Genomic DNA, 26976 nt, shown 5'->3' with positions numbered 1-26976 from the left:
TGTTTCGACATACATTTGCAATTAATCACGACAGAAAAGGGCTGGCTCTCGAGCCATGGATCAATTTCACTAGTGTGTCGACAACTGCCATTGACAAAGTTCTACTCAGCACCCAGAATGTAAAGCCGCAGGCACTAATAGCCCCTCTCAAGTGGTGGTGCGGATGACAACAGACTTCAAAGTGTGTGTGTTTGTGGTGGCAGTTGTAGGTGGTCTGTCAGGATTGGAATTCCAGGGAGCTGAAGGCCAGCTCCTCCCCACCCCCTAAGAGGACAGGCGGTGGGATGGTTATTACAGCGTCAAGGGGCATGGCACAGTGTTGGTTCTGCAGGCTAACAGAAGGGATACAGGAGGATACACGTTTATGCATAGCCCTATATGGTCATGGGCACTATTACTATATGGTTCACTGTAATCAAATCAAGCTTTATTTATACAGCACATTTCCAACATGGAATGCAACGCAATGTGCTTCACAGGAAACAACTAAAAATTATGAAAATAAAAAGTGAAATATTTACTACACAACAAACATAAGAGGAGTGAACAGTAGTTATACCATTCATATATAGGATTTACAAATGCAGAGACACTGATTCACACATTACCTCTACACTCATACAACACATTCTCTTTTCTTTTTCTCTCTCTCGCACCTCTTCCTCTTACAGTAGTAGCGGAGGGAGGGTGCAGCCCAAAGCATGCTGGGACAGGCAGGGGAGAGAGCCTAGGAAACCCAAACACTGCTCTCCCTGCCAGCCTGTCATGTAGCCTACATTTAGCATTTTAGTAATTTAGCAGACACTCTTATCCGGTGCGACTTACAGTTAGTGCATTCATTTTAAGATAGCTAGGTGGTACAACCAAATATCTCAGTCATAGTAAGTAATATTTTCCTCAATAAAGTAGCTATCAGCAAAGTCACTGCTAGTAAGAGGGAAAAAAGTAAAGTGCGAGTGTTAGTTCACAAAAGGCTTATTATTATAATGGCCTTGTATTAATAGTAGGCTAGTATAGTAATGTTTTGGGTCGAAGGAGCATTGTCTTTCACAAGGCTTCAAGAGTATTAGTATATGAAGTGAGTGAGAACATTTTCAGGTTAGAGTTTCCATCAAAGCCAAAACACTGGTGGTGATCATGGTCATTCATAATCTGCTCTGCTTTCAATGTGTCTTAACAAAATACCAAGGCTGAAGAGCTTATGACATTCCAGTAATTACAGTGTTATGTGATCAGCTAGCAAAGTAGGCTACAAGTTAACATCTATTGACCTACTTGGGATGACATAGGGCTACTGAAATGGAAGGGTTCTAGAAAACTATGTGCAGTTTGTCAGGTGAAAGAGGAAGTGTCCATGTTTTGACAGAAATGGCACTTAAACACCAATAATAAAATATAACATATTTTTTGTAGGTTAGTTCCATTGACCTATGAATGGGAGACAGACACACACACACACACACATATATTTCCCTTTTCATCAATTGAAGCATGTGCAGAATTGTTTAAAAAACTTTAGTGTTTCCATATGTGCTGGAGAGAGTATGAAAAGAGCTTGACTGTCCTCTCCTCTGGGACTCCCATCTGTGAGCTGAGGAGGAAATGGATGTCTATGTGTGCCATGGAGGTTGTGTATGTATGTCTGTCTGTGTCTGGCCTTGTATTCAATTGTATGTAGTCCTATGCACAGAAAGGGCTATGTTTCTGTACACACTGAAGCAGATGTAGACATAGTACCTTAAAAGAGGAAGATATAAGTTCAGCAAATTCATTTGGAAAATGAAAGCCCCAATGACTCGAGGGCAGGGCTGATCTGGTCAGGCCAGAAACGTACAGAAAAATCCTAATTTACTGTGTGAATTATTTGATAGTAATATTAACCTCATTTGACCTTATCTCTCAGAGTCTTAGGAGGACACACATACACACACTTCAAGATGCCCCAACAGGATATTGTGAAGATTGCCATCCAGATGCCAGGGGCATACCCTCAGCTCATTCAACTGGACCAGGTAAGCATCAGAACACAGGAGTGGAGCCTGAGTCAGAGAGTTTAGAAAATCTACTGTACTGTCAATGCCTAAGTGGAAAGTTACAATAGGAATCCATATTGCAGCCTGTGGGTTGTATTAGAGCTGTGGTATATGTAGCAATACTGAGCGGCGATGGGCGGGATAATAATGTTCTTTATGAAGGGCTGATGCACCTCGGCATTACAATGACGGCCTACCCCGGCCAAACACTAACCCTGACGATGCTGGGCCAATTGTGTGCCGCCCTATGGGACTCCCAATCACATCCGGTTGTGATACAGCCTGCAATCGAACCAGGGTCTGTAGTGAAGCCTCTAGCACTGAGATGCAGTACCTTAGACCACTGTGCTACTCGGGAGCTAATGTGCTGGGTGTTTAGGATGTCAAACTGTTAATAGACCAAGGCCATAATTAAATAAAAGGTTTTAGTTAGATATGGGTGCCTGTGAAGTTTGAACAAGCTGGTTCTGTAGACATTTCATGGGAGAAAAAAACTAACGGCAAGTCCCTCAGAAGCACTGCTATTGGACTACCAGACCTCACCAAAAACCTCTGATTGGTTGACCTCCTACAGACCACAAATTACAGGGCAGTGATAGGTCTACCACAGTACACAAACACTTTTGATTGGTTGACCACCATGTATACCACAAATTACAGGGCAATTGAAGTGTAGACATTAAAGTAGTTTGTCTCAGTTTGTCTTATTTATTCACTCTACTGAATGTCCCTGTTGCCTCATAAGTCAACAGCATAGAGGAAGTAAAAGCTTTGAGTTTATCTTGGATCAGCAGGCTCAGGGTCATAGGACCAGTGTACTATAGTTAATCCACTATGGTTTACAAAAATGAAAGCATGATATCTAAATAAGTTCTTACCTTCTGCTGCTTATTGACCACAACTATGTTTTTCTCCTGACAGAAAAAGCCCCTTTCTGCTGTAATAAAGGAAGTTTGTGATGGGTAAGTGTCTGTGTGTGTTTGTGCGACTGAGCGTGTGTGTTCATGTTATCCTTGTAGAGTTCAAGCAACTACTTTGTCCACTTGCAGTAGTTACAGTGCCTATGATGACTGGGTTTTAGGTGGAATCTTCCAGGCCCTGATAACTACGCCCTCCAGTATGCCGACGGTGTTCAGACCTACATCACTGAATCTGTGAGTTGATTCTCTTTCTTTTCAGTGAACATGGAGGCTGTCTGTAAACAAACATAGGTCTTTCTGTCTGTCCAGTGTGTGGCTTCAATACTTTAAGTTGACAGTAGAGGGTGTGGTGTCCTGTCATGCCAGTGATGGCTGAAATGTCATCAACGCCAGTGGCCTTGGTCTGGGTAGCTGTTGGAGCTAAACTAAGCTTGTGACTTTTGAAAAGGCCAAACACAAACCTCTACCAGGGGGTATGCTGTGGCTGTGTTCATTGTTATTCCACTGGGTGTGTGATGAGCATGGGGTAATAGGAGGGCTGGTTGGCACTGTTACAGTTGTGTGTCTGTGTCTGAGGAGATATTCCAGCTATTTCCTGGGCCAGTGCAGGCATGAATGACAAATGAAACTAAACCAACTTAATTTCTTGCTCTCTCTCGCTCTCTCTCTCTCTCTCGTCCCCCTCTCTCGTCCCCCTCTCTCCTTTCCCCCCTTCTCTCTCTCCAACACTCTTTTTCTTTCCCCCCTCTCTAATTCTACTGAACAAAAATATAAATCAAATCAAATCAAATGTATTTATATAGCCCTTCGTACATCAGCTGATATCTCAAAGTGCTGTACAGAAACCCAGCCTAAAACCCCAAACAGCAAGCAATGCAGGTGTAGATGCACGGTGGCTAGGAAAAACTCCCTAGAAAGGCCAAAACCTAGGAAGAAACCTAGAGAGGAACCAGGCTATGAGGGGTGGCCAGTCTTCTTCTGGCTGTGCCGGGTGGAGATTATAACAGAACATGGCCAAGATGTTCAAATGTTCATAAATGACCAGCATGGTCAAATAATAATAATCACAGTAGTTGTCGAGGGTGCAGCAAGTCAGCACCTCAGGAGTAAATGTCAGTTGGCTTTTCATAAACACAATATTAAGCAGATCTACTATATAGAGTTATAGCGTACCTACTGTATATAGTTATAGCAGACCTACTGTATATGGTAGACCTACTGTATATAGTTATGGTAGAACTACTGTATATAGTTATAGCAGACATACTGTATATTGTTTTTGTAGACTTGCTGTATATAGCATAGTAGACCTACTGTATGTAGTAATCGCAGACCTACTGTTTATAGAATGCCTACTGCATATAGTCATAACAGACCTACTGTATGTAGTTATAGTAGATCTATTGTATATAGTTATAGTATACCTACTGTATATAGTTATAATAGATCTACTTTATATAGAATTTCTACTGCATATAGTTATATCAGACCTACTGTATATTGTTATAATAGACCTACTGTATGTAGTAATCACAGACCTACTGTTTATAGAATGCCTAATGCATTTAGTTATAGCAGACCTACTGTATATAGCTATTGTAGACCTACCATATATAGTTATTATTATTTAGGGTCAAAATGATCACAAGAACGGTGAGCAAAAATCCCAGAACCACACGGGGGGACCTAGTGAATGACCTGCAGAGAGCTGGGACCAAAGTAACAAAGCCTACCATCAGTAACACACTACGCCGCCAGGGACTCAAATCCTGCAGTGCCAGACGTGTCCCCCTGCTTAAGCCAGTACATGTCCAGGCCCGTCTGAAGTTTGCTAGAGAGCATTTGGATGATCCAGAAGAAGATTGGGAGAATGTCATATGGTCAGATGAAACCAAAATATAACTTTTTGGTAAAAACTCAACTCGTCGTGTTTGGAGGACAAAGAATGCTGAGTTGCATCCAAAGAACACCATACCTACTGTGAAGCATGGGGGTGGAAACATCATGCTTTGGGGCTGTTTTTCTGCAAAGGGACCAGGACGACTGATCCGTGTAAAGGAAAGAATGAATGGGGCCATGTATCGTGAGATTTTGAGTGAAAACCTCCTTCCATCAGCAAGGGCATTGAAGATGAAACGTGGCTGGGTCTTTCAGCATGACAATGATCCCAAACACACCGCCCGGGCAACGAAGGAGTGGCTTCGTAAGAAGCATTTCAAGGTCCTGGAGTGGCCTAGCCAGTCTCCAGATCTCAACACCATAGAAAATCTTTGGAGGGAGTTGAAAGTCCGTGTTGCCCAGCAACAGCCCCAAAACATCACTGCTCTAGAGGAGATCTGCATGGAGGAATGGGCCAAAATACCAGCAACAGTGTGTGAAAACCTTGTGAAGACTTACAGAAAACGTTTGACCTCTGTCATTGCCAACAAAGGGTATATAACAAAGTATTGAGAAACTTTTGTTATTGACAAAATACTTATTTTCCACCATAATTTGCAAATAAATTCATTAAAAATCCTACAATGTGATTTTCTGGATTTCTTTTCTCATTTTGTCTGTCATAGTTGAAATGTACCTATGATGAAAATTACAGGCCTCTCTCATCTTTTTAAGTGGGAGAACTTGCACAATTGGTGGCTGACTAAATACTTTTTTGCCCCCCTGTAGTTATAGTAGACATACTGTATATAGTTTTAGCAGATCTGCTGTATATAGTTGTAGCAATCCTACTGTATGTAGTCATAGCAGACCTTCTGTATGTAGTTATGGTAGACCTACTGTATATAGTTATAGCAGACATACTGTATATAGTTATAGCATACCTACTGTATATTGTTTTTGTAGACCTGTTGTATATACTATAGTAGACCTATAGTATAGTTATAGCATAACTACTGTATATAGTTATAGTAGACCTACTATATATAGTTATAGCAGACCTACTGTTTATAGAATGCCTACTGCAGATAGTCACAGCAGACCTATTGTGTATAGTTATAGCAGACCTACTGTATATAGTTATAGCAGACCTACTGTATATGGTTATAGCAGACCTACTGTGTATTGTTATAGTAGACCTACTGTGTATTGTTATAGTAGACCTACTGTGTATAGTTATAGTAGACCTACTGTGTATAGTTATAGTAGACCTACTGTGTATAGTTATAGTAGACCTACTGTGTATAGTTATAGTAGACCTACTGTGTATTGTTATAGTAGACCTACTGTGTATAGTTATAGTAGACCTACTGTGTATAGTTATAGTAGACCTACTGTATATTGTTATAGTAGACCTACTGTATTTAGAAAGCCTAATGTATATGGTTATAGTATACCTACTGTATATTGCTATAGTAGACCTACTGTATTTAGAAAGCCTAATGTATATGGTTATAGTATACCTACTGTATATTGTCACAGGCCGGCTCATAGCCTGTGACAAAAATGAGGGGACACGAACAACAGGTATAGGCCAATTAAAAAGGTTCTTTATTCTAAACCAAAACTATTAACTTTAAACAAAGAGAAAGGAATGAGGTGTGGAAGTATCATAATGTAGGGTAAAGTGCAGGGATGCGGGAATCTGTGTGTGAAAATGACTGAGTGAAAACTATGTAAAACTACAAAGGAACAAACAAAACAGGATCATACCTGGAGGAGCAGAGAGAGAGAGAGAGAAGTGATTAGTGAAGCAGTTTAAATACCCTGAGCCCAGGTGGCTCCAATCACTAACGACCCTCCTCTGCCTGCAGGAGGAACCGCCCCTGCAATGCAGAGGGGCCGTGATATACAGGACTACTATACAGGACTACTGATATACAGGACTACTGTATATTGTTTTTGTAGACCTGTTGTATATACTATAGTAGACCTATAGTATAGTTATAGCATAGCTACTGTATATAGTTATAGTTGCTCTACTATATATAGTTATAGCAGACCTACTGTTTATAGAATGCCTACTGCATATAGTCACAGCAGACCTATTGTGTATAGTTATAGCAGACCTACTGTATATAGTTATAGCAGACCTACTGTATATTGTTATAGTAGATCTACTGTGTATAGTTATAATATACCTGCTGTATATAGTTATAATAGACCCACTGTATATAGTTATAGCAGACCTACTGTATATAGAATGCCTAATGCATTTAGTTATAGCAGACCTACTGTATATAGTTATTGTAGACCTACCATATATAGTTATTATTATTTAGGGTCAAAATGATCACAAGAACGGTGAGCAGAAATCCCAGAACCACACGGGGGGACCTTGTGAATGACCTGCAGAGAGCTGGGACCAAAGTAACAAAGCCTACCATCAGTAACACACTACGCCGCCAGGGACTCAAATCCTGCAGTGCCAGACGTGTCCCCCTGCTTAAGCCAGTACATGTCCAGGCCCGTCTGAAGTTTGCTAGAGAGCATTTGGATGATCCAGAAGAAGATTGGGAGAATGTCATATGGTCAGATGAAACCAAAATATAACTTTTTGGTAAAAACTCAACTCGTCGTGTTTGGAGGACAAAGAATGCTGAGTTGCATCCAAAGAACACCATACCTACTGTGAAGCATGGGGGTGGAAACATCATGCTTTGGGGCTGTTTTTCTGCAAAGGGACCAGGACGACTGATCCGTGTAAAGGAAAGAATGAATGGGGCCATGTATCGTGAGATTTTGAGTGAAAACCTCCTTCCATCAGCAAGGGCATTGAAGATGAAACGTGGCTGGGTCTTTCAGCATGACAATGATCCCAAACACACCGCCCGGGCAACGAAGGAGTGGCTTCGTAAGAAGCATTTCAAGGTCCTGGAGTGGCCTAGCCAGTCTCCAGATCTCAACACCATAGAAAATCTTTGGAGGGAGTTGAAAGTCCGTGTTGCCCAGCAACAGCCCCAAAACATCACTGCTCTAGAGGAGATCTGCATGGAGGAATGGGCCAAAATACCAGCAACAGTGTGTGAAAACCTTGTGAAGACTTACAGAAAACGTTTGACCTCTGTCATTGCCAACAAAGGGTATATAACAAAGTATTGAGAAACTTTTGTTATTGACAAAATACTTATTTTCCACCATAATTTGCAAATAAATTCATTAAAAATCCTACAATGTGATTTTCTGGATTTCTTTTCTCATTTTGTCTGTCATAGTTTAAATGTACCTATGATGAAAATTACAGGCCTCTCTCATCTTTTTAAGTGGGAGAACTTGCACAATTGGTGGCTGACTAAATACTTTTTTGCCCCCCTGTAGTTATAGTAGACATACTGTATATAGTTTTAGCAGATCTGCTGTATATAGTTGTAGCAATCCTACTGTATGTAGTCATAGCAGACCTTCTGTATGTAGTTATGGTAGACCTACTGTATATAGTTATAGCAGACATACTGTATATAGTTATAGCATACCTACTGTATATTGTTTTTGTAGACCTGTTGTATATACTATAGTAGACCTATAGTATAGTTATAGCATAACTACTGTATATAGTTATAGTAGACCTACTATATATAGTTATAGCAGACCTACTGTTTATAGAATGCCTACTGCAGATAGTCACAGCAGACCTATTGTGTATAGTTATAGCAGACCTACTGTATATGGTTATAGCAGACCTACTGTGTATTGTTATAGCAGACCTACTGTGTATTGTTATAGTAGACCTACTGTGTATTGTTATAGTAGACCTACTGTGTATAGTTATAGTAGACCTACTGTGTATAGTTATAGTAGACCTACTGTGTATAGTTATAGTAGACCTACTGTGTATAGTTATAGTAGACCTACTGTATATTGTTATAGTAGACCTACTGTATATTGTTATAGTAGACCTACTGTATATTGTTATAGTAGACCTACTGTATATTGTTATAGTAGACCTACTGTATTTAGAAAGCCTAATGTATATGGTTATAGTATACCTACTGTATATTGCTATAGTAGACCTACTGTATTTAGAAAGCCTAATGTATATGGTTATAGTATACCTACTGTATATTGTCACAGGCCGGCTCATAGCCTGTGACAAAAATGAGGGGACACGAACAACAGGTATAGGCCAATTAAAAAGGTTCTTTATTCTAAACCAAAACTATTAACTTTAAACAAAGAGAAAGGAATGAGGTGTGGAAGTATCATAATGTAGGGTAAAGTGCAGGGATGCGGGAATCTGTGTGTGAAAATGACTGAGTGAAAACTATGTAAAACTACAAAGGAACAAACAAAACAGGATCATACCTGGAGGAGCAGAGAGAGAGAGAGAGAAGTGATTAGTGAAGCAGTTTAAATACCCTGAGCCCAGGTGGCTCCAATCACTAACGACCCTCCTCTGCCTGCAGGAGGAACCGCCCCTGCAATGCAGAGGGGCCGTGATATACAGGACTACTATACAGGACTACTGATATATAGGACTACTGTATATTGTTTTTGTAGACCTGTTGTATATACTATAGTAGACCTATAGTATAGTTATAGCATAGCTACTGTATATAGTTATAGTTGCTCTACTATATATAGTTATAGCAGACCTACTGTTTATAGAATGCCTACTGCATATAGTCACAGCAGACCTATTGTGTATAGTTATAGCAGACCTACTGTATATAGTTATAGCAGACCTACTGTATATTGTTATAGTAGATCTACTGTGTATAGTTATAGTAGACCTACTGTATATTGTTATAGTAGATCTACTGTGTATAGTTATAGTAGACCTACTGTATTTAGAAAGCCTAATGTATATGGTTATAGTATACCTACTGTATATTGTTATAGTAGACCTACTGTATTTAGAAAGCCTAATGTATATGGTTATAGTATACCTACTGTATTTAGAAAGCCTAATGTATATGGTTATAGTATATCTACTGTATATTGTTATAGTAGACCTACTGTATTTAGAAAGCCTAATGTATATGGTTATAGTATACCTACTGTCTATAGTTATAGCTGACATACTGTATTTTGAATGCCTACTGTATATAGTTATAGTTTACCTACTGTATATATTTATAGTATACCTACTGTATATAGTTATAGCAGATGTACTGTATATAGAATGCCTGCTACATTAGTTATAGCAGGACTACTGTATATAGTTATAGTAGACCTACTGTTTATAGTTATAGTAGACCTACTGTATATTGTTATAGTAGATCTACTGTAAGTAGTTATAGCAGACTTACTGTATTTAGTTATAGTATACCTACTGTATATAGTTATAGCAGACCTACTGTATTTAGGTATAGTATACCTACTGTATATAGTTTGAGCATAACTAATGTATATTGTTATAATATACATATTCATATAGTTATAGTAGACCTACTGTATATGGTAGACCTACTGTATGTGTTTTAGTAGACATAATGTGTATAGTTATAGTAAAACTACTGTATATAGTTATTGCAGATCTACTGTATATAGTTGTAGCAGTCCTACTGTATTTATCATTGCAGACCTTCTGTATGTAGTTATGGTAGACCTACTGTATATAGTTATAGCAGACATACTGTATATAGTTATAGCAGGCCTACTGTATATTGTTTTTGTAGACCTGTTGTATATAGTATAGTATATACCTACTGTATATAGTTATAATAGACCTACTGTATGTAGAATGCCTATAGCATATAGTTACAGCAGACTTACTGTATATAGTTATAGCAGACCTACTGTATATTGTTATAGTAGACCTACTGTATATATAATGTCTACTGTAAATAGTTATAGTATACCTACTGTATATATTTATAGTATACCTACTGTATAAAGTTATAATAGACCTACTGTATATAGAATGCCTGCTACATAAGTTATAGCAGAATTACTGTATATAGTTATAGCAGACCTACTGCATATAGTTATAGTAGACCTACTGTATATAGTTGTTATCGACCCACTGCATATAGTTATACTAGACCTACTGTATATAGTTATGAGTTATCTGTGACCAACAAATACATATCCATAGATTAGGGGCTAATTAATTTTTTTCAATTGACTTATTTCCTTATATGAACTGTAACTCAGTAAAATCTTTGAAATTGTTGCATGTATATGTTTGTTCAGTACATGTTCCTCAGTGGAGTGTGAAATTAGTAATCATTGCATGTATGACTATGTTTGTTATTGTGTCTGCTCTGTGGTCTTCATGTTCTAGAACCGTCTGGACATAAAGAATGGCTGCATTCTCCGTCTGACCAAGGCACCGGTGAGCCTAACAAACCAACCATGCTCTGTTCCTTACATAATCCCCTCTTGGCTGTGTGTGTGTGTGTGTGTGTGTGTGTGTGTGTGTGTGTGTGTGTGTGTGTGTGTGTGTGTGTGTGTGTGTGTGTGTGTGTGTGTGTGTGTGTGTGTGTGTGTGTGTGTGTGTGTGTGTGTGTGTGTGTGTGTGTGTGTGTGTGTGTGTGTGTGTGTGTGTGTGTGCGCGTGTCTGCACGCTATGTAGGCCTATTGCAATTGTATTACATTATGGGTATATCTACTTCATCCATCGTTTGTCTGTGTGTTTTTATGCTGTGTGTGTTGTAGGGCCGTTGTGCCGAGGACCTCTACAAGGGCATCCAGAGCTCAGACTCAGGTGTGCGCTGTGATTCGCTGAAGCAGCTGGCCTGCGTGTCCACTGATGTCACTTTTGCCCAAGAGTTTATCAGCCGTGATGGCCACTCTCTGCTGGTGAAGATCGTAGAGGACGCTGACGAGTCAGTTCCCTTCTCTGTGTCTCTCTATATGTCTCTGTGTCTCTTTATAGGTCTCTGTGTCTCTATATATGTCTCTGTGTCTCTCATAATGTCACTGTGTCTTTGTGTTTGTCTCTTTCTATTCTCTCTTCAACTAACCTTATATAGCAGAGACAGCAGACTCACATAAGTGAGCGCTTCTCTGTCTGTCCTGTTCTCCTAGCAGACTGTGTGTGGTTATTTTGGGGGATGGGGGAAATGCAGTGCGGTAGTGCATATTTTAGCTGGCTGCAGTTGAATGCTGTGCTTTGATAGATGCTGCCGCAGAGATATGAGACGATTACCTCACGTGGGAACACGTCCCTGGGTGAAGTATGGGCTGAGTCTGGCCTTCCCCTCATACTGTTAGCATAGTTACTGTGGAGGAATTCAAGGAAGCTGTAGTTGGGTTCGTCTGTTGAATTCTAGAATAACATTGAGTTGGCATGGAGAATTGGCTAGGAAGAATATGCAGCTCTGTGTTGCGTAGTTAGTGATTTGGTTAGTTTGATTAAAATCAACCAAGGGATGGATAGATCCAAGGATATGAGTTTGACCTCATGTTTTTGAAGATGTAACATATCTTATAGTCACAAATCAATTATACCTCTATTATACCACTTGAATCCCAGGGAAGGCATGAAACACATTCCTACCAAACCTGAGAAAACATTTCATCCTGGTAGTCTCTCCTAATCTCACCACCTATAACCAAATCAGTGGAAATAGTCAGTGGCTGTCTGTGGTTTTCTTTGTCAATGTTGTATTTGCTGAAGTTGTAATATTTTGTTCTGAGTTGTGTGTATTGTCTGTTAGGGCCCCTCTGATCATGACCCACACACTGACAGGCTTCATGGAGTTGATGGACCATGGGATTGTATCATGGGAGAATCTCTCTGCTGTCTTCATCAAGAAGGTAGGTTCCTAAACTATTGGCTTCTTTAACCTAAGTGGAGGAGGAGAATTAAATATATGTCAGGAGTAAGAAAGTAAGGAATTAGACATTTAGGGTTGGTTCCTCGGACTAGGCTTAATCTTTGTCTGGGAAACCGACCCATAATGTTAATGTGTGTAATGTTTGACCATGAAGAAATGTCTGATAGGAGCTCTGGTGACCACTAGTCATGGGACTGACTCTCCGCACTCAGTTTCAACCTATTATATCCCCATCGCATTCTATCCCACTACTATCCTACTCTGCTATCTGTGCCCTTCTATACTAACTGTATCCTGTGTCTGTTTCCTGGTACCTATCAGATTGCTAACTTCGTCAATGCCAAGGTGCTGGACGCGTCCATCCAGCAGGTGTCCCTGGCCATCCTGGAGAGCATGGTGCTGAGCAGCAGCAGCCTCTTCCAGCAGGTCAAGCAGGAGGTCACTCTGGAGAGACTCCTCTCACATCTACAGGTGTAAGTGTGTGTCATCCATGGATAGAATTGTGGGAAAAACCTGCATTACCTCCAATGAATGAGTGTGCTTATACCTGCTTACACTCATCTCTAAATAATTTTAAGGTTAAATGTACCTCAGGAAAATGTAATGATAAGCTTGTCCAGGGTCTGAAGTCTACAGTTCATCTAAGAAATACACACACATACTACTCTCTCCCATCTCTCATTATGCCCACCCATACGCTCTCTTTTATTCCAGGACAAACCAACAGATTCAAACCAAAGCCATGGCCCTCCTCATGGCTCTACTACAGACTGCTGGAGATGCAGACAGACAGGTAAGAATGGTCTCTATTTCCTCTCTCTCTCTCTCTCTCTCTCTCTCTCTCTCTCGCTCTCGCTCTCGCTCTCGCTCTCGCTCTCGCTCTCGCTCTCGCTCTCGCTCTTGCTCTTGCTCTTGCTCTCTCTTTCTGTCTGGATCTCCCTCTCTGTCTCTCCCTCTCTGTCTTTCTCCCTGTCTCTCTCTTTCTCTCTCTCTCTCAATTTAATTTAATTCAATTTGCTTTATTGGCATGACGTAACAATGTACATATTGCTTACTTTGGAGATTTACAATATTAACATAATTAATAATAGTAATCAATATTCTCAACGGGACAACAATAACCAAGGGTCAAAATAACCATACATTGAACAATAACAATAAACATAGAGGACATGTGCAGGTTGGTTGGTCTGTCAGACACTGTCCCTCATCTTATGGCAGGCAGCAATGTAGTGTGCTGCCAACCCACAGCTCTCTGCGTCCTCCCCCAACAGGACAGATAGCCTATCCTCATCAGAGAGGTCTTTGAAACCTTGAATAAGGGTTTTTGTCAGGAATTGCAGCTCTGTCTTGGGTTCTGCTGTGGTGCACAGCCTTTCCTCTACAGGGAGCCATGTTTTTCTGTGTCTACCCTTCTCAATGGCAAGGCTGTGCTCACTGAGCCTGTACTTTCTCAAGGTTTTTCTAAGGTTTTAATCAGTAACCATGGTCGCATAGTTTGCCACGGTGTACTGTCGATATAGGGCCAGATAGCACTGCATTTTGCTTTGTGCTTGTGTTTGCATTTCCCAATAAGTAATGTCGTTTTGTTTTGACTGTGTTGTAATTTGGTTTGATCTGATTGATTGGATGTTCTGGTCCTGAGGCTTCAGTGTGTTAGTAGAACAAGTTTGTGAACGCAGCCCCAGGACCAGCTGGATGAGGGGACTCTTTTCTTTGCTCAGCTCTTGGTATTGAAAGGCTTGGTAATGATATGAGAGGGGGTCACTGTATTTTAGATGTTTCCAAAACTTAATTGCTTTTTTAAAAGTTTTTATTATTAGTGGATATTGGCTTAATTTTGCCCTACATGCACTGTTTGTAGTTTTCTTCTGGACATGTAGGAGAATCTTACAGAACTCGGCATGTAGGGTTTCAATGGGGGGGTTGTCCCATTGGGTGAAATGGACCGCACTCCTCGCTGCCATAAAGTGCAATTGGTTCAATGACACATTCGATTAGGTATTTCAATTTGAATTTGTTTTTTAATCGCGTAGAATGCCCTGCTTTCTCTCTCTGTCTGTCTCTCTGTCTCTCTCTCGCTCCCTCTGTCTCTGTCTCTGTCTCTGTCTCTGTCTCTCTCTCTCTCTCTCTCTCTCTCTCTCTCTCTCTGTCTGTCTGTCTGTCTGTCTGTCTGTCTGTCTGTCTGTCTGTCTGTCTGTCTGTCTGTCTGTCTGTCTGTCTGTCTGTCTGTCTGTCTGTCTGTCTGTCTGTCTCTCTCTCTCTCTCTCTCTCTCTCTCTCTCTCTCTCTCTCTCTCTCTCTCTCTCTCTCTCTCTCTCTCTCTCTCTCTCTCTCTCTCTCTCTCTCTCTCACTCACTCACTCACTCACTCACTCACTCACTCACTCACTCACTCACTCACTCACTCACTCACTCACTCACTCACTCACTCACTCACTCACTCACTCACTCTCTCTCTCTCTGTGTATTGCTCTCTCTGTCTGTCTCTCTCTCTCTCTGTCTCCCACTCTCTCTCTCTCTGTCTGTCTCTTTCTTTCTTCTCTCCCTCGCCTGCTCTGTTTTCCAGAGGGAGGTACAAGTTAATCAGTTTGAGTGAGTCTGTTAAAAACAAAGGGTTTTGTTCAGATTTATGTGACCATTATGTCACTGGTGGCAGAGTCCTGACCTGATTTGTGACTGTAGTGCTTTTACCGCCTACTTATGGGGAAGTAGTGTCACTGCATTTCAGTAATAACTGATATAGCCAGTGGTAGTTATCTGGTGATGACACACATGATATTGGTTTTCAGGAGCTGTTTGCCTTCTTAGGAATGAAGAATCTTCGACAGTACATCTATAAGGTAAAGCCACCTTGAATGTTCGAGATTGAGGTACAAGGGCACCTTACTGTCATTGCATCCAGTAGAATGTCAAATTGGGGAAATGCAATTGTCTTTCATTAAATCTTCTATGTAGCAATTTTTTGGTCTTCTTCCAGTCATTTTATCCATAGTAAATATTCTACTGTCTTGAACCTATGGCTCATGGTTTGTTGTGACCCACAGAACATTATCCATAGTTCTGCCTCCGTGGGGGATGAGATGGCCCACTACCTGTATGTCCTTCAGTCTGTCACTCTGAACCACCTGGAGCCTCGCATGAGGATGCCCCTGGACTCCTACAACCAGGTGAGATAGATGACCTCCCTGACTTCTGACCCCTCCCACACCTGGAAACCACTGCCTCTTCGCGCCCCAGGAGAGAGTACTGACTAGTGCTTACTAAGTATCCTTGAAATCCACTTAGTCATACAGTACCATACTCCCTTATATTGGACCATTGTGTCTCTCTACTGTTATCTTTCCATCCTTCCCCTTCCTCCCTCTCCTCCCACAGGACCAGAGGGAGATTCTACACGGCCTGCGGCAGGCAGCCTTCGAGACGGAGAGTGAGAACAGCTTGAGTCATGAGCGACGGCGCTCTCTCTGTGCCAAGGAGTTCAAGAAGCTGGGCTTCTCTGTGAGTCTACTCCATGGGATTCTACTTACCACCACCTCAATCAGTCACTCTCATTCGGCCTCTGTGTGTCCTACATATACATATTAATAAACTTCTCTGAGTCTTACTCTTGTCTATCCAAACCATTGTCTCCCTCCATACAGAGTTTGTTTTATTCCTGTTCTGTCTCTCTCTAAAGAACAACAGTAACCCAGGTCAGGACCTGCTGCGGGCCCCTCCTGGCCTGCTGGCTCTGGACACTATGGCCTACTTCGCCTCCCGCTACCCCGATGCCTACAGCAGGGTGAGCAGAGGGAGGGGAAAGGGAAGATAGGGTAGGAACAGAGGGCGGGAGGGAGGGAGTTAAAGGGACAATCATGTGTCTTTGTTAGGGAGAGGGTTAAGTATTTGTCATCCTCTGACTAATTATTTCTCTCGTTTTATTTCTCTCTCTGTCTCTCTCTGTCTCTGTCTCTTTCTCTCAGTTTGTTCTAGAAAACAGCAGTAGGGAGGATAAGCACGAGTGTCCATTCGCCCGTAGCAGCATCCAGCTGACTCTCATCTTGTGTGAGATCCTACGCATCGGAGAGCCCCGTAAGTCAACCTGAGCTCGTACATGTAGGCCTACATGTATTTAAGACAGGTTAAGCCAGGTCTTGCTTTTTTCCCACTGATGTCAGGCATGTTTCCTCTACTTATGACTTTCAGCTGTTAGTGTCTACATGCTGGTGTGAGTTCACACAGTATGGATACATCTGTGTATGGGTGCATTGGGTCTGTACTGGAAACATCCAGTACCAGTCATGAATTTGGACACACCTACTCATTCAAGGGTTTTTCTTTATTTGTACTATTTTCTACATTGAAGAATACTAGTGAGGACATCAAAACTATGAAATAACGCATATGGAATGATGTAGTAACCAAAAAAGTGTTAAACAAATCTAAATATATTTTGTATTTTATATTCTTCAAAGTAGCCACCATTTGCCTTGATGACAGCTTTGCACACTCTTGGCATTCTCTCAACCATATTCACCTGGAATGCTTTTCCAACAGTCTTGAAGGAGTTCCCACATATGCTGAGCACTTGTTGGCTGCTTTTCCTTCACTCTGCGGTCCAACTCATCCCAAAACATCTCAATTGAGTTGAGGTCGGGGCATTGTGGAATCAGGTCATCTGATGCGGCACTCCATCACTCTCGTTCTTGGTCAACTAGCCCTTACACAGTCTGGAGGTGTGTTGGGTCACTGTTTGTTAAGTTTGCCTTGAATTCCAAATAAATCACTGACAGTGTCACCAGCAAAGCAACATCACACCTACTCCTCCAATGCTTCACAGTGGGAACCACCTACTCTGCGACTCACAAAGACACGGCGGTTCGAATCAAAATTCTCAAATTCGGACTCATCAGACCAAAGGACAGATTTCCAGCGGTCTAATGTGGGCTCCCGAGTGTCGCAATGGTCTAAGACACTGCATCTCACCTGTAGTACCTGGTTCAAATCCAGGCTGCATCATATCCGGCTGTGATTGGGAGCCCAATTGGGCGGAGTAGGACCTCATTGTAATTAAGAATTTGTTTTTAACTGACTTGCCTAGTTAAATAAAGGTTAAAAAAAAATCCATTGCTCGTGTTTCTTGGCTGAAGCAAGTCTCTTCTTCTTATTGTTGTCCTTTAGTAGTGTTTTTTTTGCAGCAATTCGACCATGAAGGCCTGATTCACACAGTCTCCTTTGAACAGTTGATGTGGAGATGTGTCTGTTACTTGAACTCTGTGAAGCATTTATTTGGGCTGTAATTTCTGAGGCTGATAACTGTAATGAACTTATCCTCTGCAGCAGAGGTAACTGTGGGTCTTCCTTTCCTGTGGCGGTCCTCATGAGAGCCAGTTTCATCATAGCACTTGATGGTTTTTGCGACTGCACTTTCATTGATTATTTGAGCAGTTCTTGCGATAATATGTACTTGGTCTTTTACCAAATAGGGGTATCTTCTGTATACCACCCCTAGCTTGTCACAACTGACTGGCTCAAATGTATTAAGAAGGAAATAAATTACACTTTTTAACTTTTAACAAGGCACACCTGTTAATTGAAATGCATTCCAGGTGACGACCTCATGAAGCTGGTTGAGAGAATGCCAAGAGTGTGCAAAGCTTTCATCAAGGCAAAGGGTGGCTACTTTGAAAAATATCAAATATTTTTTTATTTGTTTAACACTTTTCTGGTTACTACATGATTCCATATGTGTTATTTCATAGTTTTGATGTCTTCACTATTATTCTACAATGTAGAAAATAGTAAAAATAAAGAAAACCCCTTATGTATATGTATATGTGTACAGTATACAGTATGTCTTATACTACTGTATAAGAATATACTGAAGCTATGTGTAGCCCTATAAATGTATGCTGATACAGGGTTGTGTTCAGTAGGGTTTGCAACGGAAAACATTTAAAAACATTTTGCAACAAAAAAATAAAATGAACGTTTCTTAAAGGTCTCATATTGTTCCTCTCGCTCTCTCTCCCCTAGCCTCAGAGACTGGTTCAAACTACCACCCCATCTTCTTCTCTCAGGACCGGCTGCTAGAGGAGCTTTTCTGCGTCTGCATCCAGCTGATCAACAAGACCTGGAAGGAGATGAGAGCCACGCAGGAGGACTTTGACAAGGTAACACAGCCTGTGTTACCCATCATACACCTGTCTGTGTCTCACAGTAACTTTTTTTCCCACTCTTTCCCCATATCTAACTTTCATCTATGAGTACAAACAACCGCTTCTTGTTATAGGCAAGCAGGCAGTTTTAGGCAAGCAAGCAGCAATCATGTCCTAGCAAGTTACACTGTAACGTCTGACGTCTCACAAACTTAATTTGTGTGGCAAAGCAGTAATCTAATTTAGAAAATCTAACTTCAAAGCAGTCCATGGCATCCGGAGTAAACACAGTCTATTTGACTGCATACGCTACACTGAAAACAATAACAAGCGCTCTGTGTCCTGTGAGCCACCATAAGCCACTACAGTATCCAAGAACAGTATACAGGACAGTGACAGGCAACCCGCTGGGGTATATTAGTCAGGCGGAATTGTTAGAACGGGACATTGATTAGTCAAAGTCTAGATGGTAGACACGGATGTAGAGCTATAGCCTTTGAAGCGTTTTTATTTCCCGATAACCATCCCTAGGTGATGGCCATCTCCTTTCTAATACTAACTGCACTGGGCTCCCTCAGACAACAACAAAACAATCTCACAACAGGGCCATGTTTAACAAAGGAGTCATTCCATGTCATTTGAGCAAGCCATGACACCCACCATCTCAGATTGTTCTTAAATTGTTTCTGTTTTTAGAAACAGGTAAGATTGTCATTCCTGAAATATTATTTTGTTGAAATGTTATTTTATATATGAGAAATTAAGCTAATTGATTGCACTCAAATGGGCCATTTTAATTTATAGGATTCAGATCATATTCAATAAATATACCACCCAACGTCTGACATTTCCTAGCCAAAGATTAAGCGTAAAAGAAGGCCAAACTGATTTGCTTTCATAGAGGACTAGCTTGAATTAAGAGGATGACCACTAAATGTATTTTCATAATGAGCCAAATCTATTGTTTTTTTACCCAAAGTATAGCATGAACTGTGGCATCTAGTGGTCAAAACCTGATACTTTCACACTACTTAATGGTAAATAATGCAAGTGACTTCAATGACTAATTTCTCTGAAAAGTTCAATTTTTATTTTTTTAATTACCTGGATTTCTGCATAAATTGGTCATGAAATTTGATCTGATCTTCATCTAAGTCACAACAATAGACAAACACAGTCTGCTAAAACTAGTAACACACAAACAATTATGCATTTTCATGTCTTTATTGAACACACCATGTAAACTTTCACAGTGCAGGGTGGGAAAAGTATGTGTACCCTTGGATTTAATAACTGCTTGACCCTCCTTTGGCAGCAATAACCTCAAACAAATGTTTTCTGTAGTTGCGGATCAGTCCTGCACAACAGTCAGGAGGAGTTTTGGACCATTCCTCTTTACAAAACGGTTTCAGTTCAGCAATATTCTTGGGATGTCTGGTGTGAACCGCTCTCTTGAGGTCATGCCACGGTATCTCAATCGGGCTGAGGTCAGGACTCTGACTGGGCCACTACAGAAGGCATATTTTCTTCTGTTGAAGCCATTCTGTTGTTGATTTACTTCTGTGTTTTGGGTCATTGTCCTGTTGCATCACCCAACTTCTGTTGAGCTTCAATTGGCGGACAGATAGCCTTACATTCTCCCTCAAAATGTCTTGATAAACTTGGGAATTCATTTTTCTATTGATGATAGTAAGCTGTCCAGGCCCTGAGGCAGCAAAACAGCCCCAAACCATGATGCTCCCTCCACCATACATTACAGTTGGGATGAGGTTTTGATGCTGTTGTGCTGTGGATTTTTTTCTCCACACATAGTGTTGTGTGTTCCTTCCAAACAACTCAACTTTAGTTTAATCTGTCCACAGAATATTTTGGAACATACAGGTGCTCTTTTGCAAACTTCAGACGTGCAGTGTTTTTTTTTGGACAACAGTGGCTTCTTCTGTGGTGTCCTTCCTGAACACCATTCTTGTTTAGTGTTTTATGTATCGTAGACTCGTCAACAGAGATGTTAGCATGTTCTAGAGATTTCTGTAAGTCTTTAGCTGACACTCTAGGATTCTTCTTAACCTCAGTGAGCATTCTGCTCTGAGCTCTTGCAGTCATCTTTTTTTGTGTTAATTAATATAAACATATATTTTTACATTTGTAAAACAATATATATATAATTTACCCCTCCACCACTCCCCCTCTTCAGAGGACAAATATTGTAGTTTTTTTTACTGCTTTTTTGCTACATATACATACATTTTACATTTACATTTTACATACACATTTTACATACATGGTACTTTTGTATATAACAACAATACATTACCAAACAAACTCTTTAATCCCAACCCTCAGCCACTCTCAGTCCATCCCACCTATCACCATAGACCGCCCTTGTTTGGTTTCCATGTGCCATATATTTTTCAATTGTGCTGTGATGTTTTACAAAGTGTTGGAACCTTTCTAATCGTATGTTATCCACAGATTGTGAGCTAAAGATGAAAACCTTTCCTACGAGTATTATTATATTATTTATTGACTGGCTATGGCTTTCCAGTTTGCCCAACATTGCTATTTGTAAGGTTAATTTTAAGTGCAAGTGCATTTTTAACCATTCCTGAACCTGTGACCAGAAACAAGCTACATAGGGGCAATACCAGAATAAGTGATCTATTGATTCTGTCTCTTTGCAACAAAATCTACAGAGCTGAGATTGTTGTATGCCCCATACATACAGTCGTGGCCAAAAGTTTTGAGAACGACACAAATATACATTTTTACAAAGTCTGCTGCCTCAGTTTGTATGACGGCAATTTGAATATACTCCAGAATGTTATGAAGAGTGATCAGATGAATTGCAATTAATTGCAAATTACCTCTTTGCCATGCAAATGAATTGAATCCCCCAAAAAACATTTCCACTGCATTTCTGCAGAAGGCTTCAGGGCGCCCAAGAAAGTTCAGCAAGCGCCAGGACCGTCTCCTAAAGTTGATTCAGCTGCGGGATCGGGGCACCACCAGTACAGAGCTTGCTCAGGAATGGCAGCAGGCAGGTGTGAGTGCATGTGCACGCACAGTGAGGCAAAGACTTTTGGAGGATGGCCTGGATGTCAAGAAGGGCAGCAAAGGAGTCACTAGTCCAAGAAAAACATCAGGGACAGACTGTTATTCTGCAAAAGGTACAGGGATTGGACTGCTGAGGACTGGGGTAAAGTCATTTTCTCTGATGAATCCCCTTTCTGATTGTTTGGGGCATCCTTGAAAAAAGCTTGTCCGGAGAAGACCAGGTGAGCGCTAACATCAGTCCTGTGTTATGCCAACAGTAAAGCATCCTGAGACCATTCATGTGTGGGTGGGGTTGCTTCTCAGCCAAGGGAGTGGGCTCACTCACAATTTTGCCTAAGAACACAGCCATGAATAAAGAATGGTACCAACACATCCTCTGAGAGCAACTTCTCCCAACCATCCAAGAACAGTTTGGTGACGAACAATGCCTTTTCCAGCATGATGGAGCACCTTGCCATAAGGCAAAGTGATAACTAAGTGGCTCGGGGAACAAAACATCGATATTTTGGGTCCATGGCCAGGAAACTCCCCAGACCTTAATCCCATTGAGAACTTGTGGTCACTCCTCAAGAGGTGTGTGGACAAACAAAAACCCACAAATTCCGACAAACTCCAAGCATTGATTATGCAAGAATGGGCTGCCATCAGTCAGGATGTGGGCCGGAAGTTAATTTGACAGCATGCCAGGGCGGATTGCAGAGGTCTTGAAAAAGAAGGGTCAACACTGCAAATATTGACTCTTTGCATCAACTTCATGTAATTGTCAATAAAAGCCTTTGACACTTATGAAATGCTTGTAATTATACTTCAGTATTCCATAGTAACATCTGACAATATCTAAAGACACTGACGCAGCAAACTTTGTGGAAATTAATATTTGTGTCATTCTCAAAACTTTTGGCCACGGCTGTATATATAGCATTCTGTTGGTGGCAAGAATTTTAAATAATCATTTAACTTGAAAAACTCTTAAGTGTTGAGTCAAGTGTAGTTTTTTGTATCAGTTCATAAACCATGTGCCATGAAATTGGTACATCGAAAATCTCCCATTGATTTTGCAACCTGTATGGCTCAGTTGTCAACATCTTTGTTGAAACTGGTATATTTTTATATTTATGCCAGTTCCTTTCAGCCAATTTGTATCTTTAATATATGGCAGACATACAAGTTCCCAACCTTCTCCCTTTTCCACTTGCCTCCTGCATTGGATTGAACAGATATTCCCATATATTTTCGATAACTGCATATGTGACATAACTCCTCCATTTCTATTCATAATATCATTAATAAATATAACACAATTTTTAAACATTTTTTTCATAAAGAATGCTTTTTTATTTATCAATATCTTTGAGTTCAACCATAACATTTGTTGAAGTATTATCTTTTCTGGATGATAAAACTGGAATTGTAACCCGCTTTGTATGGCTTGTTTAAGAAAGGGTGATACTTTAAACAAAATTTCATTTTCAATTCATCAGAAATGAGAAGTAGTAATCTGTATGAAGGCAAAAAAGCAATTTTTGAACAATGGGTGAGCTTTTCTTAATAATCTACTGGAGAACCATTTTTGGTTTAAGTATAACTTATGTATGAGTGAAGCTTTTAGTGAGAGGTTTAAAGCTTTAATATTTAATCATTTTAGCCCCCCAAACTCATATTCATTATATAAATAGGCACGTTTAATTTTGTCTGCTTTAGCATTCCAAATAAAATTGTATCTTTTTTTCCCCATTTTATGGGTAAACTACAAGGTAGTGTAAACACTGTATTTTTTTAACGATCCAATAGGTAATATATTTTGTCATAATTAGGTTTTAATCCAGAGAGGCTAGAAAAGTGATCAAGATCTTCAATGAGACTGTGCGGGGATCCAGATTGCAGACTTAAGAAAAAACTAGAGTCATCAGCATACATTGACACTTTTGTTTTTATCCCCTGGATTTCTAACCCCTTGATGTTTTTGTTGGATCTAATTTTAATAGCTAACATTTCAATGGCCATAATAAATAGAAATGGAGACAACGAACAGCCTTGTTTTACTCCTCTTAAAAGCTCAATACTTTCTGAGAAGTAACCATTGTTTACTATTTTACATCTGGGGTTGCTGTACATAACTATAACCCATTGTATAAGAGATTCACCAAAATTAAATTATTCCAGGCATTTATATATCAATTCTAATCATACTTTATCAAACGCCTTTTCAAAATTTGCTATGAAGACCAAACCTGGTATCTTCAATGTTAAATTGCTTCAAGTAATTGTCGTATATTATCTCCAATATATTGTCCAGTTAAAAAACCTGTCTGATCAGGATGAACAATATCTGGTGTTATCTTTTTTATTCTATAAGCTATGCATTTCGCCAGGACTTTCGCATCACAACATTGAAGTTTTAGAGACCTCCAGTTTTTTAAATGGACTGGATCTTTATACTTACCACCTGGGTCCTGTTTTAGTAGTAATGAAATCAGACCTTTTTTAACCTTTATTTAAACCAGGCCAGTTGAGAACAAGTTGTCATTTACAACTGCGACCTGGCCAAGATAAAGCAAAGCAGTGCGACAAAAAACAACAACACAGAGTTACACATAAACAAACGTATAGTCAATAACACAATAGAGAAAAAAAATAGAAAAATCTATGTACAGTGTGTGCAAATGTAGAAGAGTAGGGAGGTAGGCAATAATCAATCACATTTCAATCAAATTAATTTGTAAAGCCCTTCTTACATCAGCTGATGTCACAAAGTGCTGTACAGAATTAAATAGGCCATAGAGGCGAAATAATTACAATTTAGCATTAACACTGGAGTGATAGATGTGCAGATGATGATAAGCAAGTAGAGATACTGAGGTGCAAAAGAGCAAGAGGGTAAGTAATAATATGGGGATGAGGTAGTTGGGTGTGCTATTTACAGATTGGCTGTGTACAGGTACAGTGATCGTTAAGCTGCTCTGACAGCTGATGCTTAAAGTTAGAGAGGGATATATACGACTCCAGCGATTTTTGCAATTCATTCCAGTCATTGGCCGCAAAGAACTGGAAGGAAAGGCGGCCAAAGTAGGAGTTGGCTTTGGGGATGACCAGTGAAATATACCTTCTGGAGCGCTTGCTACGGGTTAGTGTTGCTATGGTGACCAGTGAGCTGAGATAAGGCGGGGCTTTACCTAGCAAAGACTTATAGATGACCTGGAGCCAGTGGGTTTGGCGACGAATATGTAGTGAGGGCTAGCCAACAAGAGCCTACAGGTCGCAGTGGTGGGTAGTATATGGGGCTTTGGTGAACGGATGGCATTGTGATAGACTGCATCCAATTTATTGAGTAGGGTATTGGAGGCTATTTTGTAAATGACATCGTCGAAGTCGAGGATCGGTAGGATGGTCCGTTTTACGAGGATATGTTTGGCAGTGAAGGATGCTTTGTTGCGAAATAGGAAGCCAATTCTAGATTTCACTTTGGATTGGAGATGTTTGATGTGAGTCTGGATGGAGAGTTTACATTCTAACCAGACACCTAGGTATTTGTAGTTGTCCACATATTCTAAGTCAGAACCGTCCAGAGTAGTGATGTTGGACGGGCGGGCAGGTGCAGGCAGCGATGTGGGGGGTACATGGGTGGCGTTTGACAATTTTGGGGGATTCCTCATGTCTTACTCATTCGTACGAAGAAGTTTGGTACACATTGGATGTTGGATACTATATTTTGGTCATAAGTCCCTAACCTTGTGTCATTGTGTTGCACAGCTTGTGCCCACAACTCCCTTCCACAGTCCCGTGGGGCAGGGACAATGGGGCATTAGAAGCACAAAGAGAATCCCGCTCCATAGCAGAATCAGAGCAAGGGAGAAAGGCCCCACACAATCGCTTTGTCCATCAGCAGTAATTACACAAGAGAAAAACCTCTGGACGCCAACAATGGAGAGATGGACAGTGGTCAGCCATGTTAGAGAGACAGAGAGAGCGGGGATACAAAACTAAGGCATCTTCCTATGTTGCTTGTGTTATTCTTCTCTCCGCTTTAGATTAGTTCACCCTTTAGTCAGATACTTGTTAGGTCTGATGAGAAATATTAAGGGAATGTATGCAGACTACTGGTGCTGAGCGAATGTGTTGTTTACTGCTTGAAGAGTGACTGGTATCTGTCCCGTCCATGCTTGTCTCACAGGAGCAAATTCAACACCTCAGTTAGACTGTCAACAAGCCATACTGGGAGTCTATATTTGGCTTTTCTACCATGTCCCTCAGACTCTCCTCTCATCCTCTACCGCTCTGTTGCAGTCTCGCTGTTTCTCTTCTCATTCAATCACAAACCCTGTCTCTCCATCTCTTTCTCTCTCTCCCCCTTCCCTCCAATAAACCCCTAACTGTGCTGTCGATTTCAGGCGTTAATCGCTCCAGGCAACACGCTGCTGCCAGCTGGGGCCCTCCAACTAGCGCTGTGTGTATGTGTATGTGACGACGCCCCCACCACACACACTCACACACACACTTTTCCTGCGCACACACACACACTGCTGGGTTGTAAGGGAACAGAGACAGCTGCTCCTCACTATGGCTGAGGTAACAGTCTCCTGTACTGGGGTTCTCTTTCTATTGGCTAAACCAGAAGAGTGACGGCAGGGGAGAGAGGCAGCGGACGGGAGTGTTTGTGACTATGTGTTTACAAAATAACCTTAGCTCTGGACTATGATGCCATAAAGGTGCTACTCTCTCTTATTCCCCCCTCGGCTGTCCTCTCCTCCATTTCTCTCCTCTCATATCTCCCTTTCTCTCTCTCTTGACTGTGGAACTAACATTGTTGGCCTCTGGGTTGTACTTGAAGGACACACTATGGAGGTGAGATACTGTATTTTTGTTCATTTATCATTTGTAGGTGGTATGTACACAGAATGTGAATAATGTTGTTACACAGGGTGGAGCTTGGGGGAATTTAAGCAAGGTGTCAATTATAGCTTTGTTTTGTTCAAGTATTTATCAGAATATATAATGACTGTCTGAATTTCCGTTACACTTTTAGTGCCAATGTCCTTGGATGTGTTGTTATAAAGATATTTTTATGCCTACATTGATTAATTAAGCAATATGGCCTGAGGAGGTGTGATATATGGCCAATATACCACGGCTAAGGACTGTTCATTCGCACGACCCAATGTGGAGTGCCTG

General features: G+C 40.8%; 1 protein-coding gene across 2 annotated transcripts in view; it reads left to right on the top strand.

Annotated features, from left to right (window-relative positions):
• Window positions 1-26976, top strand: part of elmo3 (engulfment and cell motility 3) — a 45232-nt gene that overhangs the window by 613 nt on the left and 17643 nt on the right. Inside the window, exons 2-15 of one of the 2 annotated variants that reach the window (XM_071416293.1) lie at window positions 1904-2012; window positions 2955-2995; window positions 3115-3187; window positions 11118-11168; window positions 11492-11661; window positions 12496-12595; window positions 12937-13088; window positions 13330-13408; window positions 15406-15456; window positions 15661-15783; window positions 15992-16114; window positions 16293-16397; window positions 16579-16687; window positions 18632-18768. In XM_071416293.1, coding sequence (XP_071272394.1) covers window positions 1938-2012; window positions 2955-2995; window positions 3115-3187; window positions 11118-11168; window positions 11492-11661; window positions 12496-12595; window positions 12937-13088; window positions 13330-13408; window positions 15406-15456; window positions 15661-15783; window positions 15992-16114; window positions 16293-16397; window positions 16579-16687; window positions 18632-18768 — 1389 coding nt within the window. In that variant the 5' untranslated portion in view covers window positions 1904-1937. Of the gene's footprint in view, window positions 1-1903; window positions 2013-2954; window positions 2996-3114; window positions 3188-11117; window positions 11169-11491; window positions 11662-12495; window positions 12596-12936; window positions 13089-13329; window positions 13409-15405; window positions 15457-15660; window positions 15784-15991; window positions 16115-16292; window positions 16398-16578; window positions 16688-18631; window positions 18769-26214; window positions 26650-26976 lie in introns of those variants that run through there. The other variant, XM_071416294.1, reaches the window with a different exon arrangement.

This window comes from Salvelinus alpinus, chromosome 9 (genome assembly GCF_045679555.1).
Source record: "Salvelinus alpinus chromosome 9, SLU_Salpinus.1, whole genome shotgun sequence".
In the NCBI taxonomy this organism is placed as follows: domain Eukaryota; kingdom Metazoa; phylum Chordata; class Actinopteri; order Salmoniformes; family Salmonidae; genus Salvelinus; species Salvelinus alpinus.
This window is presented reverse-complemented; position numbering and strand designations above follow the sequence as displayed.